An 18,993-nucleotide genomic window follows, 5' to 3' on the forward strand; every position below is an offset into this window, starting at 1 on the left:
TTGTGTAAGAAAAATAGAAGAATAGGACAAATCTTTCGGCAATACCGAATAATGATAGAAATAATATTCAGAAAACTATTTACGGATAGAAGCACCATAATTGTAGCTTATGCAAATTTCTGAGTTCGAGCTATCTGGACGATGTATTTTTCTTACTAAAAAGTATAAAAAAAAACAAAAATACTCATCTCCGAGAAAATTCAAAACGGAAAGTCCCTAATCAAATGACACAATCAAACGACAAAACACATCAAACGAATGGACAACAACTGTCATATTCCTGACTTGGTACAGGCATTCTCAAATGCAGAAAATGGTGTATTGAACCTGGTTTTATAGCGCTTTAGTTGTACGTCTTTGTTTTCTGATGAGTCAGTTGATGATGGCCGACGAAGTCTGTTGAACTTTCAAAGTTGATTACTGCTACTATTGTAATATATTATTATTAGATTATTTGAGGATTTGTTAGAGTGAGGATTTTTTTTACACGAATTGCAAAATACGATATATTATAAAATTATAAATTATAGATAAAATTGTCATTTAAAGGTCAATAACTTTGATAAACTGTCAATTAACAGGTTTGCATCTGTGTAACATGATTGTCGAACTGATTTCGCTTATCATCGTTGCTGTTAATTGCATCTGTTTATATAACAGTTTACATGATGATATGAAAAAACACTAATGATAGGTCAGCAATCGCCGTTCAATGACAACAACTCATGTAAAGCGTCAATTGGTGTTTTAATCACATTTGTCTTTATATATCCAAGTCTTTATTTATATCTAATTGCTGGTCATTTATACTATTTTGAAAGTGTCTGTCTGTCAATTTTAGTTTTTAAGTTATGAGAAAATAACGATAATATTGGTCAAACATCTTCATTTAAAGACTTTTATTGCTCATCTGATAATGTAAAATACTTTACCCTGTAAGATATGTTATATATATAATGGTGTTTACTTATCTTGTATTGAAACAAATGCTGGTGACTAGCAATGAAGTTAATATATGTGCGTCAGTATTAGGAAACGAATGATAGTCATTGAGACTGTTAACCTTATTGATACTTATACGTAGACTGGAAAATTTAAGATACTCCGGAAAAGATAAAGGGTCGCTGTGTATATGCTTAAAAGCAGACAAGTTCAACAATCGCCTTAATATCAAGAACGAATATGAGCTATGGTGGGTTCTGTTTAGATGACGCAATACAATGGTTATCAAAAGTACCAGGATTACAATTTAATACGGCAATGACGCTCAGATCAAAAATAGTTATAAAGACAAACAAGTACAAATTTGAAGAGCATTGAGGACCCAAAATTCCAAAAAAGTTGTTCCAAATACGGCTAGGGTAATCATTTCCTGGGATAAGAAAATCCTTAGTTTTTCAAAACATTCAAAGTTTTGTAACAGGAAATTTATAAAAAATAAAATGACCATACAATTGATATTCATGTCAACATCGAAGTGATGACTACTGGGCTGGTGATACCCTCGGGGACGAAACGCCCACCAGCAGTAGCATCGACCCAGTGGTGTAAATAAGTATCAAATAGTTACCAGGATTATAATTTATTACGCCAGACGCGCGTTTCGTCTACATTAGACTCATCAGTGACGTTCAGATCAAAATAGTTATAAAGCCAAACACATGATATGGCTTCGTTGGTGTTCATGTTTTCGACCAAGTGTCTAAAGGACAATCACCGAATTTGAATTCCACAAAGAACTAATTTAAATACAATTCAATAAACCAATTCCAAGCTATATTCTTTCAATTTGGCATAAATTCAGACTCAAAACATCATATGTTCAGGTACCAAAGAAAACTAAATCGCGCCTACTTCAGTTTTGAAAGTTTATTGTTAAACCTTGTTCAACCCAATGCATTCAGTGACGAAGTAATTTCACAATATTAGAATTAGACAATCAATGTGGTTTGTGAGAGAATTTCATGAAATTGGACAGTGTAGAGGAAAATATTTACATCTATATTATAATTACTGGGGTTATCCCCTTCCCGGATTTACTGTTTTATACAGATCATGTCGAAAACAACTAGCATTTGTGCGTCTTGTTGGCCACATGTGGAGCCGGATCTGCTTACCCTTCCAAAGCACCTGAGATTATCCCCAGTTTTTGGTGGGGCTCGTGTTGCTTAGTCTTTAGTTTTCTATGTTGTGTCTTGTGTACTATTATTTGTCTGTTTGTCTTTTTCTTTTTTAGCCATGGCGTTGTCAGTTTATTTTCTATCTATAAGATTGACTGTCCCTTTTGTATCTTTCGCCCCTCCTTTATAAGAAAAACAAAATGTATTAAAAGACGATAGTTTATAAACATAATTTTCATCGCGATATATGTATAAGCTGTTTTAGTTTAAATTTTTATATTCATTGAAACAAATAAAAACAAGAATGTGTCCCAAGTTCACGGATGCCCCATCCACACTACCATTTTCTATGTTCAGTGGATCGTGAAAATGGGATAAAATCGCTAATTTGGCATTAAAATTAGAAAGATCATATCATAGGGAACATGTTAACTAAGTTTCAAGTTGATTGGACATTTGTTGGACTTCAACTTCATCAAAAACTATCAAAACCTTTAACCTGAAGCGGGACAGACAAACGAACGAACGGACGGACGGACGAACGAACGAACGAACAGACGGACGAACGAACGGATGCACAGACTAGAAAACATAATGGCCATAAATGGGGCATAAAAATGTTAGAAATATCAACAGTTGTAGCTTATCTTATTCAGCACTGATGAAACAAACATTTTTTGTTATATACATTCCTGGAAAGGAACAATTATAAACTAAAAATTGTTTTCGAAAAGTTAGATGAATGTAAAGGCCCAAGGATGTAAATAAAATAAATAAGAACTAAAAAAGAACTAATGAATTATTCATTTATAAACTACATTGATGAAATTTTAGCCAAATGGTATAATATTTTATATAAAGATTTTACAGTGTATAGGCAATGGAAAAAAATAGTCGACTAAATCGAAGATTAACATTGAAATTAACAATTAAAATGAGAATGACATTTGTATATAATTGTTTAACAATATTAATATATTAGAATTGCAAATTGGGTAACTGATTCTGGACAGGTATGGAGAAAGGGATAGAACCATTTGATGTAAATACCATCCTTCTCCTTTTTATAACCAATTCGCTACAAATCTATATATTTATAATTACAACAGAAAAGCGGATTTGCAAATGAGTGTTTTGCAAATTAAAAGTATCCAGTCTTTATATTTCAACAAAGAAAAACAAAAAGACACATAGACAAAGAACATTATCAAAAACGAATGACAAGAATACAGAAATTATGATAACACAACGACGGGATGTATAGGTACCGGGCCAGAAAATTATTAACCTTAGTAGTAATAAACCAACTTCACCTGCATATATGATTTACATTTTAGATCTCATTCGGTATTCAAGAGCTTGCAGCTGCTACTCAGACTTTGTAAAACGTCACCAGTATCTGCGCAGAAAGTTGATGAACCAGGGTTTGAATAATCAAAGAACGTCTCGTCCTTTGTCTAAGCATTTGTTATTGAATATTCCGTATCAACTTCACAAATAATTCCCGATGGTCTTGAAGTATAGATTCTGGGTACTGTTGTTGTTTCTTAATTATGTTTTATAGTGTTCTTTTATTTGTCAAAGTAAATATTACTTTTACTATCTATTTTTTGTAAAACTCATCTGAAATGGCTCGGTACCTATACATCCCGTCGTTGTGTTATCATAATTTTTGTATTCTTGTCATTCGTTTTTGATAATGTTCTTTGTCTATGTGTCTTTTTGTTTTTCTTTGTTGAAATATAAAGACTGGATTCTTTTAATTTGCAAAACACTCATTTGCAAATCCGCCGCCGCCTCTCCTTAGAGCTAAGGTGATGTGTATATAACCAAAATGTGCGGGATTACATGGGATTCAATCATTTCATTGCTTTTCTGTTGTAATTATAAATATATAGAATATCCGATGAGAAAGAGCAAAATCCCAGGGGATTTCTCATTATCCCATGGGATTTTGTTTAAATCCCATGGGATATTTTTGGGTCCTACGAGCGAGAAATTCACACTTATTGATAAATATACTCTTTTATTCATATTTTGTACTGTACCTCTGCTATGTTCTAACCCATAGTCTGTACTTATATTTTGCTTGGTGTAAGTTTAAGTAATGTTCAGATGTCTTCTAATATCAATGACATTATTATCAGAGATTTGTCTTAAGTTTTCTGTTAAGTATTTTGTAGTATTTTGTTCTTTTCGTCGTTTTCTATTTTGGATATGATGTTGTCTGGGTTTTTTCTGTGACTTGAGTTTTTGTCTCGCTTTCGACGAATTCCAATTATTGTAATGTCTACATGTCCTGCGGTCAGAATTTACCTGATCTGGCACCATTTCATTATTAAGTTGTCAACGTTGGTTTCCATTGTTAGTTTCATTTCTAAAATATTATATATTTACAAATGATCATCTATACATGGTGTATGGATTGCTTTTTTTTTGGTAGGGTTCTCCTGGTCTTGATTTTATGTTCAAGGTACATTGGTCAACGTTATGTTTCTATGACACTATCAATCTTAAAGTAACTGTAAGAAATATGTCGATTATAAATAATGCACGGGACGATTGTACTTGTGGGTGTGTTCGTTTACAAGGGTTCACCTCATCTTGACCTTTTTTGAACGAATTGTTGATAAGGTTAGGTTTGTATGTCATAGTATAACCTTTTATCTTAAATTATGTCAACATGAAATTCAATCGTAGTTAGTAAAGCAGGCGTAATTTTTCGGCAAATATTTTTTTTTGAAATAAGATTAAGGCTATAGCAGGCAGGATAAAGAAGGATCTCAAAACGATGTGGTCTTATAATGAATCGGCGGGTGTGAAGAGTGTAATTTGATAGTTTCATGGTGGATTTGTCTTTGATTATAATGTACCATTTTGGAAGGTTTGTGAAGTTATTGTATTAATGTGAACAGACATGATTTTTGCCATTTATGTTTCTTTGTTACTTGACGTGTCTCTGTACTTATTCATCCCGTCATTTCTGTTATTGTCCTAGAGTAATTTTTTGTATTCTTGTATATCATATTTACTAATGTGCTTTGTCTATATGCCTTGTGTGCTTCTTTGTTACATATTTGTTTGTATTCATAGTCATTAAGAGTATAACACAATGCCTGGTGCTATAGCCTTGTTTTTTTTTTTAATTTTTACCTACAATGTCTGTTTGTTTTGTTAACACATCGTTGTAAAAATAATAGAATTGTAAGCGACTGTCATACAAGTGAGAGGTGTAGCTAGTTATAAAACTATTTATTATAAAAAAAAATCGAATATACAAAGATGTTTTTATTCCTGTTTTATTATAACAATGATAATTTTGATTTCCTATATAAATACTACCGATTCATCATTAATATGATATAATATATTTTGTAAATGGTATCAGCTAGTGCCTTACCAGTCTTAGCCATTTTTTTAATTTGTATGTGCTTAATTGTTTTCTATAAATCAATGAAGAAACTTCCATTCAAACTTTGATGCATGGGTATTAATTTAAAAGTTGTTTAACCAAAGTTACATGAATTTTGTCGGGAGCACATTACTTGAAATTAATGGCAATTTCAGTTCTCTCTCTTTCTCTCTATATATATATATATATATCAGATTTGTGAAGTAGAAACTTCAGTCTATTAATTACGCCTTTTGGTTACATTAATTTTTTAACAGTTTTATTTGACATTCAATATGATTGCGATTTTATATTATAGGGCTTTTGCATGAATATTGGGGAATATTGTCCCGAGTAGAATTTTATATTGCACGAGCTTGCGAGCGCAATATATGTTCTACGAGGGACAATATTCATGCAATAACCCTTTTATTGTATAGCAATATAATATTTGAAAGTAAAAATTGGTTTAAACTAAGATTTTGACGTTGATGACGTCATTAATTTTAAAGATTTATTGCACTAGTGCAATATTGGAATTTATTGCACGCTAACTTTTGGTTACTTTCTGTGGGAAATATTATATTGCTATACAATAATATGTCTTGATGTCTACAATATATACTCTACGTTTTCAAAAAATCAAACAATGGTGTTAAAGAAGTTAATTAAAGACTAAAACTTCGAACAAATGTGGGCGATTATGACAAATCGAAAACAGTGAAATCACATTTTAAGACCTCAAGGGCTTGGATTCAAAATTTATTTCTTTTTAGTCGTTATTCAAACGACCAATATGTTTGAATTAGTACTGCATGTACAATGTTTTGTATCCAATGGCTTGTTTTTGTTTAACGCCTTGGCTGAAACACCATATACCGGTACTCCACGAAAACTGGATATCTTTTTCAATTGAGATCGAAGTCGAATATACACACATCGCCACGGACGAGATTCGAGCTCAAAACTTCAAGAACAATACACCAGGCAAATACTGGTGATATGGGTTTAAAGGCAGAAATCCCACTGTTACACTTGGATCTCCGGAAAAATGGAAAATGGATATCGGTCTCATGATACAAGTGTTCTTTCCCAAATTACATATGGCTCAGTCTGATATTTTATAAATAGCGACCACCACATGTACCAAGCATGTATCAACCTTTTCAATATATAATATATATTTTAGTGTATAAACTATTCACTGAATCTATCTTAGGGAAAACCTATATTTCCTGCTGTAAGACATTAATGTAAGAGAGATAACTGCAAAGTATTTCGCATGTCTCCACGGTCTCGACTTATGAAAGCCATGCAGTACTATACACATTGAAGACCTGTTGGTGACCTTCTGCTCTATGGTCGGGTTGTTGTCTCTTTGGCACATTCCCCATTTCCATTCTCAATTTTACATACACAAATCAAATCAAATCAAATATTTTTATTTTCCAATCAGGGTCCCACAAGGGGCATTTACAATTAACAATTAAGGTACTATAAGCAACAAACATAAGACATTGAACAGTACGTCTATATTTGTACAGTAGTTGTCGTTTGTTTTTTTGTAATATATACGTGTTTCTCGTTTCTCGTTTTTTATATAGATTAGACCGTTGGTTTTCCCGTTTAAATGGCTTTACACTAGTAATTTTGTGGCCCTTTATAGCTTTTTGTTCGGTGTGAGCCAAGGCTCCTTGTTGAAGGCCGTACATTGACCTATAATGGTTTACTTTTATGAATTGTTATTTGGATGGAGAGTTGTCTCATTGGCACTCACACCACATCTTCCTATATCTATATAACGTGATAGATATTCAGTTATAATAGACAGTCAAATTAATAACAAAAATGTATTACAAGAACTTTTTGTTTCCTTTCTTCCTTATTACCTTTACGGGACGACCATTTGATATTCTGCGGGGGGGGGGGGGGGGGGGGGCAGGAGGATTTGGTTTTTTTTTAACGGTTATTTATTTTTGTAAACTAAGAGTGCAGATTATTCATTTTCTGCACAATTGAAGCAAGATTTTTCATTTTCATCATTAAAACAAGGGACTGATTATTCATTTTCACAACTATATTTATGATATGCAAATTCATACAACTTTTGAAAGATTTGTTTATTATAAATAATACATGTATAGTGAAGTCATTATGTGTCATTTAATCAGAATTAATCATCATCCTCCGCAGAAATGAATCTTTTATATTCCCAACTGCATATACATGTATTGCATACATACATAGTATTAAAGCTTTGTTGTAACTAGCCTCTTATAAAAGTCTTGGAAAACGCATTTCGCCGAGCGGAGCGAGGAAAATATTTTTTGAAGGGTTTTGGAGTCACTGAAGGCTCAGGAAGCTATAGAACAAATTATGCAAAATCATGCTGTCTGGGTGTTCAGAAGACATATTCATAACTTTGAAATGCTAGTTTTGTTTTAATCATTTTTTGACAATATTTTGGTCTCAAAGCAAAATGTATAAATTCAGTTTAAGACTTAAGTTTCTAGGGACAACATCAAAAGACCAATGTGCATGATAAGGCAAAAAAGGAAATTCACATAGTTAAGTCTGTGGCTGCTGTTTTTTTTTTTAAACTCATGATCAAGTTTACAACAAAATTACTAGATTACAAAAGGAATGCATCACTAACAGAATACAGAAAAGGGTGAGTTATTTATTTTCAAAATCCTCCTCGCCTCCTCCCCCCCCCCCCCAGAATATCAAATGGTCGTCCCCTTATTATTCATATGTCCAGCACTGCACAAATAAAAAAATATTATGGGCGTCCCCTTATTATTCATATGTCCAGCACTGCACAAATAAAAAAAATATTACTTAAAGTTTGACCGATTTTGCCAGTACAGTATAGATAATAATTTGTAATTATTATCTATAAAGATGGAAATTTGTTCATCTGCAGGAGACACCAAGGGACGGTGCTCTAGGATATACTATTGATTGCAATTACAGCAATACTTCCCGTGTCAGAAGCAGATGAACAAAATAAATAAAGAAACTGAATCCTGTCAATTATAAAATATTTTTTTAAATAACTACAATTGCTAATTTTGCGAAACATGTAATATAAATCTGCTATTTTCAGTGTTTAACAAGGATTATACACAACTCTTTTTAACTATGTCCCTGCTACTAAGAAGGAAATATATTTTTTTAAAAGTGATTCCGCAATAATGATTATAATTTTCAAATAGGAACAACAACATTAAAAAAGGCCTAAACTTCGTGGTGCCGAAAGGACCTTATTTGCATGGCAACAACAACTTCCGGTCAGTGCGAGATTGATTAAAAATGGCGGATTGTTTGCCTAGAAGTTCACAGTTTGCTTTTAGGCGGTAAACATGAGTTAAATGTACAAGCAGTTGAGTTGAAAATTTATGAAAAATAGACAAAGTAGATTTTTTTCAAAACAGGTATGAGAAAGTGTTAGAAAGTGAATGCTATTATTTATAACAAAACAGGACAACAATGAACCGTTTTCCCTGTTGAGTGTTTACTTTTAAAAATACAAGTGTTTAATTTTTAAAATACAAATCTTAGGTTGCAAGATGGTCGGATCGGTTAGCCTCCTATGATACGTGACCAGTTTCAATGATATGTGACCACTTTCAAGGATATAAGGCAGGTGTTAATTGTGTCATGGGGTGTCAAATTTTTTGTGGGATTAATTATTGTCTGCCATGAAATCATGTTCACCAAACTCAATGTAAACATATTTTGGGTGCGAACGTGTAGGTTGCAAAAATGAACGAATGAGAATGGGCGCAAACATGTTTTTGGGCGAACACCACACCACTGCACTGAACACTACTGGACAGCCCCCAAATTTTTTTTTCTATAGTTTATCATTATAAACATGATCTTAATAGAATAATTAAGTTATTCATTCATCATGTCCATCTAGTCAACTTAAATATATTTTATTTAACCTGTTATACACATGCTTACTTGAATATACATGCTTCTTTGTTGATTGTTTACAAATGTATGACAATCGTTAAACTTCGTCTTCAAAGTTCAAAACACAACCGTTAATTACATGTATGATGTAGCTACATGTACCATATTTTTACAGCAACACTGACCGAATGAAATATTTTTTTACTATTATATGAAATTTATGTGAAAAAATGATAAAACCACACACAAAAGAATAAGTTTATGATATATGTATGCATTGGATCAAGAATTGGATTAACATTATTTTTCACTGGTCACTGGTTTCATATGACTAAGATTCCAGTCCTTAGCAAGGAAGTAGAAGAAGATCATGATCAAAATCAAAATATTATAATACTGAGTAAAAAATAAGGAGATATGGAAAGCAATAACAGACAACCCTCCAAGCTCAAACATGTCAAAGTGAATAAAAAATTACTTTTTGTTATAGATATAGGAAGATGTGGTGTGAGTGCCAATGAGACAACTCTCCATCCAAATAACAATTTAAAAAAAGTAAACCATTATAGGTCAATGTCTGGCCTTCAACACGGAGCCTTGGCTCACACTGAACAACAAGCTTTAAATGCCCCAAAATTACTAGTGTAAAACCATTCAAACGGGAAAACCAACGGTCTAATCTATAATAAATAAAAAAACGAGAAATTGAGAAACACGTATAAATTACATAAACAAACGACAACTACTGTACATCAGATTCCTGACTTAGGACAGGTGCAAACATTTGCAGCAGGATTAAACGTTTTAATGGATCCAAACCTTCTCCCTTTTTCTGAAACAATAGCATAACATATTTAGATATTATTTAATATTTATCTTTAATGCCACAATGTGCTTAATGAATAATTTTAAATTATATACAGTGTGTACATTGTACATGTACATGCATCAAAACACATACTCTAGTCTATCAACTTATTTAAGACAGACCTGTAACCTAAATGAGATAGTAATATACAGAAATTTCAACTTACATGTACCTCTATTACAAATGATTATTTTTACTTAACACAATGAATAGAAAATAGTATAATGGACCAAAACATTGATTTTGTATTTACATTGTATCATCAGATCATAGATCAAATTTATTAGTTCTATGTATGTTCAGTTGTGTTCACATGTCTTTTAATTGAGTTAAGCCAATTAATTCAATTGATATTTTATAGTGTGTATTTCTATATTGTGATGTTACACTATTTTGTTTGTTCAAACAGTGTTATAACAAAATAAAGTGTCAATTTATGTGACATATTTGTTTCTGTTCAATAACTTATGATCTCTTCTACATGTACATGAGCATGACTAAAGGTTTAAATTTTTTAATATGTTGTGATTGATTATTAAATTGAGGTCAAGTTCAGTATTGATTTTCTCTTTAACTCTTAATACATGTAAGTTGATACTTCTATAACACATTTATGTATAGAAGTCTCAACATTCAAGGTCATGTTTTAGGGGATAACTTGTTAACCACTGAGAACACTATAAATAATAATAAATCTTTATACAAATATCCTCATACGTTGATATACATATATAAATGTACATTGTACATCTTTTTTGTGAACATACCATTATATTTTAATCAAATTGTATAATGGTTACTTGTCTCTTTCTATTGTCTTTCTAGCCATGTCAGTGTCAAGTGGTCCTTTACCAAAGTTACAACATGCCAAATTTGAGGAATTTGATCCAGATGAGATAAGTGTTCAGTATAAAAGTGGAGCTATTTTTAAAGGAACAGTCTGTGACCATAGACGGGAAGGTTCTGGGAAGTTTATATGGCCTAATGGGGCCCAGTATGAAGGAGAGTACCAGGACAATCTCAGAAATGGAAAAGGTATGTTTATTTGATAGGAAAGCTGTGAAGTTTAAAAACCAGTTTGTACCACTAAGTACAAAAATGTATGGTTATGAGTGAATCTTCAACAAGTTATTGATGATTGTAGACAATTGTCAAAATGACTGTGAGTGTCTAAATTTTGAGTCCTCCCAATCCCATGTTTGAAACCCTTGCAAAAACTCTTCAAGTGGTTCATTGGTGGACTGTTGCAACTTGCAAGGCTTGCTGTGCCTATCACGTAGACATTAATTTCCAGTAGCTTTCCAAATATCTGACCTCCATGCTGGCTGACCCCTTTTGAAGGACTGGTATATTGAATTAAATGTCAATTGGTTCTAAATCCTTCAAACATGCATTTTAAAAATGATCTTCTTTGAACATTCTGAGATCTTAAAAAATGTTAGCGCTGGAATACATTGATGGTTAATAATCCATCAAAATATTATCAAACTTTGTTCATACTCCTTAATTAAAATGATAAGTGTAGATTATCATTGATTATTTTGATTAATCAGAGAAAATATAATTTGATAGGACTACAAGTATGGCAGGATGGTAGCCAGTATGATGGAGATTTTGTCAATGATAAACGACATGGAGAAGGAGAAGTCAAATGGTCCAATAATGAGGTAAGTTTGTACGTTATCACAAATAGTCCAATAATGAGGTAAGTATGTACATTATCACAAATAGTCCAATAATGAGGTAAATTTGTACACTATCACAAGTAGTCCAATAATGAGGTAAGTTTGTACGTTATCACAAATAGTCCAATAATGAGGTAAGTATGTACATTATCACAAATAGTCCAATAATGAGGTAAGTTTGTACATGATCACAAATAGTCCAATAATGAGGTAAGTATGTACACTATCACAAGTAGTCCAATAATGAGGTAAGTTTGTATGTTATCACAAATAGTCCAATATTGAGGTAAGTTTGTACGTTATCACAAATGGCATGAATGGTCCAATAATGAGGTAAGTTTGTACGTTATCACAAATGGTCCAATAATGAGGTAAGTTTATACACTATCACAAATAGTCCAATATTGTGGTAATATAAAAAAGAAGATGTGGTATGATTGCCAATGAGACAACTATCCACAAAAGACCAAAATGACACAGACATTAAGTTTGTACACAAATAGTCCAATAATGAGGTAAGTTTGTACACTACCACATGTTTGTGACTGCACTTGTCAGTGCTAGTCTGTGGATACCTGTATTAAGCACAAACATTTGTCTATGTTGTAGTTAAGGAATATTTTAATTTGCATTTCCATTTTAAATCATGTGTTTCTCTACAGTACAGTTGAATATAAGTCTGTGGAAAGGTGGCTTTTTTACAACAATTATTGTAAATTTTGCATTAGTCTCAAAAATTGTTTACAGTATAGTACACACTTTACCAGTGTTTTAAACATGTCTAGTTAGTGTATTTAATTCAGTATACATTGGATTTTGGATTAAAGAAAATTTGAAAGTTATTTTGGATTTAACATGTAATTTTTTATTCTATGAGAACTTCATCGAGTCATATATAACTTCCTAAATTTTGCAGACTTCATTTTACAAATGGTAACAATCAGTCAATATATCACATAGAAAAAAACATTTACTTTATACAATTATTATTTTATCATCTTTAATAACAATGAATAATATGAAGCTTTGACCTTAATATTGCAAGATTTGTATACATGTACATTAAAGTACAGAATATTTTAATCTCTTTTAGTCAACAGTGATTATAATCTGAGATCAGATTTTAAATAATTAATAAATCTTTAAACTACGGCATTACTAATGCAGATGTATTGATTCAACCTTTAATATATAGATCAGAATCAAGTTTTTAAATGTTGTATATTTATGTCATTTGTGATTCAACATTGCAACATTGTAAATGTCTGTACAGCTTTGTTGAAGAGTAATTTGATCTTAGTCTGCACTTTTGAAGTTATTCAGACATCTCATTGGCAGTTGTATATTAAACTTATACATGTAACACTTTTGTCAAAACAATAGTCTTTACATGGTATTTTATGATTAAATCAAGCCCATTAGATTTAAGTTAAGATCAAAATTTAAACAGTAACCTTTTAAGAATCAAATATTTCATGGGTCATTTGCAATTGACATAAAACTTTGTAAACTCAAGTATGTCTGTGTTTTAAAAGTTTGAAGTAGCATTCTATATTATTACTTTAAAACTAGAAAATGTCTTACATATTGAATGAAAGTCAAAATACTGAATAAAATTAAAGAAAAAGTGATCACTATTTCATTATTTAAAATTTGTTTTTAAAAAAGAAATATATATGCCTGAGAGGGGAACCAGTTTGTACAGAAGACATTTGAGACAAATCTTGATAAAAGTATTTGTTAATTCATGAACGCTTTTGTTAACATTTTTAAATGACTAAAACCATTCTTGACACACCATTAACTTTCATATACTGTGCTTACACATGTACTAGATTTATCTGTTTCGTGATCAAAAACATTCACATTTATATATAATAACAAAACAAAAAAAATGTTTCCAAATTAAAGTTTTATCATCATTTGGGGTGTTCCCTTTATGGCCTTTTATAAACAAAAGGAAAAAAATTACAAAAAAAACCGAGACATTTATATGTTGGTTTTGTGTGGCTTGCCATGTAAATATTTACCCAATTTTTTTTTTATCAAAACTAGTGATTATCATTTGGCCACAGAAAGTGCAAAAGTAGTTTCAGTTCCTTAATCCATTTAAAATTACCAGTTTTTGAATTTTAATTCTAATGATGAAAATTACCAGGAAGATCTCAACTTTGGAAGTAAATTGTATTCAAACTGTGACTTATTAAATGTTGAGACTGATATCTGTGACCAGAAATGACCCATTTTCACATAGTTTTTGACAGAAATGAAGATGGCCATGTTCAAAATTACCAAATACATACCAGTTACCAACATTGAATGTTTTGTATAAGTCACACAATATCTGTTTTGGCAAGGTCTTGGCTCATGTTTGAATACTTAAATGAGGTTAAATATTTGTCAGTCTTTGCATTAATTAAACATGTTAAAAGCAACTAGTTTGGAGCCTTTATCCAAAGATTTTCATTTTAACTTGTTATATATATATATATAAAACATTTTTATTTTAAGATGTTATTATATATATAAAACATTTTCATTTCTATAGAGGTAGCAACAAACCACATGTTAGTTTGTCTCCATCTCGGCTTTCTTCAGATGCAATTTGACTTTTTCATACTTTCTTATGTTTAGACATTAAGCATTTCGAGAAGTTACACATTACATATGACTTTCATTTTCTTTTGATCTAATTACAACATAAAATTTAAGCCAAGGCCTAAAACTGACTTTGTTTTCTTGGGTTGCTGTCTCATCTAATTTACCTTCATGCTCTAGGCAACTGCAATTTAGCCAAAAATAGTATTGCCAATTTAGAATGTAGGAATAGCTTTTAGCCCTTATACTTGGGTAATTTTGTTGTGTACACCTTTGATTAGAAAATCATTCGATGTTTTATTTCTTTTTACACATGTACAGTCATACAAAGGACCATTTTATAAAGACAGAAGACATGGTAAAGGCGTATATAACTGGCCTGATGGATCCACTTATACTGGTACCTTTTATATGGACAGAAAGGAAGGATATGGAGTGTTTAAATTTGCCAATGGCAATAAATTTGAGGTACAGTATAGTGTTTATTTTTTAAAATTTTTGAACTAATAAATCTTAGAAAAGGATTAAAAAAGGAACATGTATTGAAGATCCATTGGTAGCCTTCAGCTGTTGTCTGCTCTTTGATGGGATTGTTGTCTCTTTGACACATTCCCCATTTCCTCTCTCTGTTTTATGTAACAAGAGAGCAATTTTAAAAAATAAGTTCAAGGAAGACCACCATTGACATTGCCAACAAAGAAAAAAACCACTGAAAATGGTTCACAGAAAACTAAAGATTAAGCAATGCACACCTACAAATACTAACATCATGTGCTGTAGACTGATCAGCAGTTCATGCTCCGCTAGTGACATTAGCTACAATTAACTACTCATCATGGTGCTCAGCTGATACAGTTTGAGAAAAAAACTAATAAAAGCATTGTCAGTAAGTTTAAGTATCAGTAAATATCAAATAATCTTGTTTTATTTTAAACTTATCACTGATAAAGGTCACATAAAAAATAATGCAATTGGTAATATGGTATTAATAATTTATTATTGATTTTCTCATCCTACTTTGCTTCCTCCTCCAACAACAAGAAACTGTCTACCATGAAATAACCAAGCTCACTGAAAATGGTATTGTTCCATTGATCACTAACAAAAAAAACATTTTAGATTTAAATTCCATCAATATTTATTCTGAACTTTATATTTTTATTTTTTTATCATCTTTAGGGGTTATATAAAGAAGATGAGAGAGAAGGACCTGGAGTCTTGACTTACCATGATGGCAAACAGGATGTTGGTCTATGGAAAGGAGAGAAACTTGTCAAATTATGTACTGCAAATTCAGATGCTTTTACTATGGACAGTCATAAAGAATTAGACTTTAACCCAGAAGAACATATTATGTATTTAAATACAGATGACCCAACAGATACTGCAGACACTGCTAGATCTGAAGATATACTGGAACTTTTACCTGACAGTCAAATCACAGAAAGAGTAACAGATCTCTATTCTGATTCTCTTGATCCTCGTAGTCTAGCAATTAATAGGGAGGAATTTGATAAAGAATATTTTAGACAGTTAGGACAAGAGAAAAATGACAAAAATGAAAAAGTTCTAGCCTGGAATAGAACACCATCAGTTATCAATTTACAAAAACATGTTCTGAAACATAAAGGAAGTCAAAACACTGTTTCATTTAAAGTAGATCAAGTGCTTAAAGGTGAGAGGTCAAAGTTCAAAGCTAAAGGACCACTAGAAACAGCGTCAGAAGAGTTGTTAGGAGCTGCTGCTAAAGGAGAACTACAAAAAGTTGAAGACTTATTGACAGGGGGCAAAGTTCATCCTGATGTTGCTGACAACAGTGGACATACTGCTCTCATTGGAGCTGCTGTAAGCTTTAAATAATATTGACAGATAGAAAAGGGGGAGGGGATAGTGGGGCTGCTCCTGAGATAGATTACAAAGATATCCATATCAATGTGTGAATGTCACATAATCATTGGTTAACAAACCAAAAAAGTTAAGGATATACATTTATGTGACAATAAGTCAACAACACAAAAAAGAAAGACATTCCAGTCTTCCAGATATAGGGAGCAACATATAGTCATCAACAAAATACAAGTGTCTATACTATCATGACTATGGTTATGTATATACAACAGTTTTTGGATGATATAGTAAAATTAATCTCTTTCAATATCTATAGAACTTCAATAAGGTTCAGAAAAGTTTGTCAACTGATTCCTGTTTGTAGTGAAATGTTTATTTTGAATACTTTAAGAATTTACCTTATTATTGGAACATACCCTGAAGTACACAAAAAAACATGTTTATCTCTGACACAACTATTGAGATGTAGATTACAAGATATGAACAGGTACATGTATACCAACATTTCAAATTCTTTATTTATTATTAACCCGCTAAAATATTATTTTTAATAATCATAAATTAATCAAACAATTTTTTTTTTTAACTACAGGTCAACTGGCAAGTAGATGTAATCAATTGTTTATTAAATCATGGAGCCGATGTGAATAAATTGAATGATGAAGGTTGTTCTGCCTTGTCAGCTGGAGCCATATTCTTCTATCCATTAGAAGGCTTCAGATATAACATTGCAGAGAGATATCTAGATAAACCTGCTGTCTATGAAGAAAAAGACAGAAAGGCTGTTAAATCTCAAAAAGGTAAACTTTTATGTTTATATCCATATATAGTTAGAATCAAAAGAGGTGTGTTTATACTTCAATGAAACATCAGGTAAACTTTTATGTTTATATCCATATATAGTTAGAATCAAAAGAGGTGTGTGTATACTTCAATGAAACACCAGGTAAACTTTTATGTTTATATCCATATATAGTTAGAATCAAAAGAGGTGTGTGTATACTTCAATGAAACACCAACCAAGGAACATAAATAACTAAAAGATATATTTATAGGGGGGAAAAAATAGTCTTCAGCAAGGACATGTGACTTAATACAATACACTTTTTCACTACCAATATTTGTTTGCCAGTACTTTATATGAAAGCATTCAAGTAAAATTTTGATGTCACAATAGAAAATATCTACTTTACATACAAATACAATTGTTGTACTATAATCAAAGGTCAATTGTTTCTATTTTTTCAGCATAGTGTCACAGATTTCTAGGTAGTAATGAAGTCTAAGTGTCAATCCAAAAATCAACTAACCATGCTAAAAAAATAAACTGAAATTTGTCTTTTAAAATACTGGTAGTTTAATTTTTTCAGTTTCAGTACAAACAAGTCTTTGACTAAGAATTTGTTACATTTTCTACATTTGAAAATGCCTGTACCAAGTCAGGAATATATGACAGTTCTTGTCCATTCGTTTTTGATGCGTTTTGTTATTTGATTTTGCCATGTGATTATGGACTTTCAGAATTGATTTTTGTCTAAGTTCAGTATTTTTGAGATTTTACTTTTTATAATTTCAATATGGACGTCTCCTTGGCAGATAGAAGGTTTATGATGTAGTAGAGAATGCATCATTTATTCATTAGAATAATAATTACTGTGATCAAAGTCAGTGAAAATGGTTATGGGCACAGATCTTAAACAGCTTAGACAGAAATATGACTTTGCAGCTTAAGGGAAATTATTTTACTTTAACTATGAAATGCTGGTTTAAAAATTTGAAAATCACTATATTATTATTCTTTGTCTTTAAATTTTTAGGTATTCTAGCTACAAAGAAGACAACAGGAAGCACTAAATCTACACCAGCTCCCCCTAAACCGAAAGGGAGAGAATCTCCTGCACTTAGTAGTACAGATAAAAAGGTTGCTCCCTCAGGTACCAGTCTAATCAGTGCTGACAGTGGCTTTGCACAGAATGATAGTAGCCAGAACCTAGCTGGTAAACAACAAGTTAGAATAGTTGAACCAGAAGTTAATAGTTCTAAGGAAAATATAAAAGAAAATGACAGTGATTCAGTATTAGGAGATGCCAGTAAGGAAGTGAAGTTTTCTTTAGCTGGTGGTGACCACAAGACAGAAGAAAGTGAATTTGAGTCTGTGGCTACATTAAGGGACTTTGAAATAGAAGTGTCTGAACAGTTGTTAGATAGATGTGCTACACAGCTGAGTACTAATGAGAAGATTGTTGGTGGAAGACGGTCACGTGACAGTGCAATGTTGGGAACAGTTAGACATATGGCTGTCATCAAAAATGAGTAAGCTTAAACAAGGATCATTGAAAATTACACATTTAATTATTCATGTTTACTGTTTTTTAAGGCAAAATTGACAATTGCTTTCTGCGTCTATTTTTGTACATTGAAATTTTGTTGTGAGTTCATTGACGCAGTTTAATTTTCATTTGTAACTTCTCATAAGAAATATTTACTATAATGAAAAGAGAAAAAGTGTTTTTATTTCATAGTGACAGGTACCTAGTTATAAGAGGTACAAAGATGTAG

At 31.6% G+C, this 18,993-nt stretch overlaps 1 protein-coding gene across 11 annotated transcripts in view; it reads left to right on the forward strand.

The window, feature by feature from the left end:
* The first annotated feature begins 8,802 nt into the window (after positions 1 to 8,802).
* LOC139517825 (ankyrin repeat and MYND domain-containing protein 1-like) overlaps positions 8,803 to 18,993 on the forward strand; it is a 37,806-nt gene continuing 27,615 nt past the window's right edge. For 9 of the 11 annotated variants that reach the window (XM_071309267.1, XM_071309270.1, XM_071309271.1 and 6 more), the window contains exons 1-7: positions 8,809 to 8,948; positions 11,129 to 11,338; positions 11,876 to 11,970; positions 14,908 to 15,054; positions 15,766 to 16,431; positions 17,027 to 17,234; positions 18,252 to 18,747. In XM_071309267.1, the coding sequence (XP_071165368.1) occupies positions 11,131 to 11,338; positions 11,876 to 11,970; positions 14,908 to 15,054; positions 15,766 to 16,431; positions 17,027 to 17,234; positions 18,252 to 18,747 (1,820 nt within the window). In that variant the 5' untranslated portion in view covers positions 8,809 to 8,948; positions 11,129 to 11,130. Of the gene's footprint in view, positions 8,949 to 11,128; positions 11,339 to 11,875; positions 11,971 to 14,907; positions 15,055 to 15,765; positions 16,432 to 17,026; positions 17,235 to 18,251; positions 18,748 to 18,993 lie in introns of all 11 variants that reach the window. The other 2 variants (XM_071309269.1, XM_071309273.1) reach the window with 1 other exon arrangement.

Source organism: Mytilus edulis, chromosome 3 (assembly GCF_963676685.1).
Source record: "Mytilus edulis chromosome 3, xbMytEdul2.2, whole genome shotgun sequence".
Classification (NCBI taxonomy): domain Eukaryota; kingdom Metazoa; phylum Mollusca; class Bivalvia; order Mytilida; family Mytilidae; genus Mytilus; species Mytilus edulis.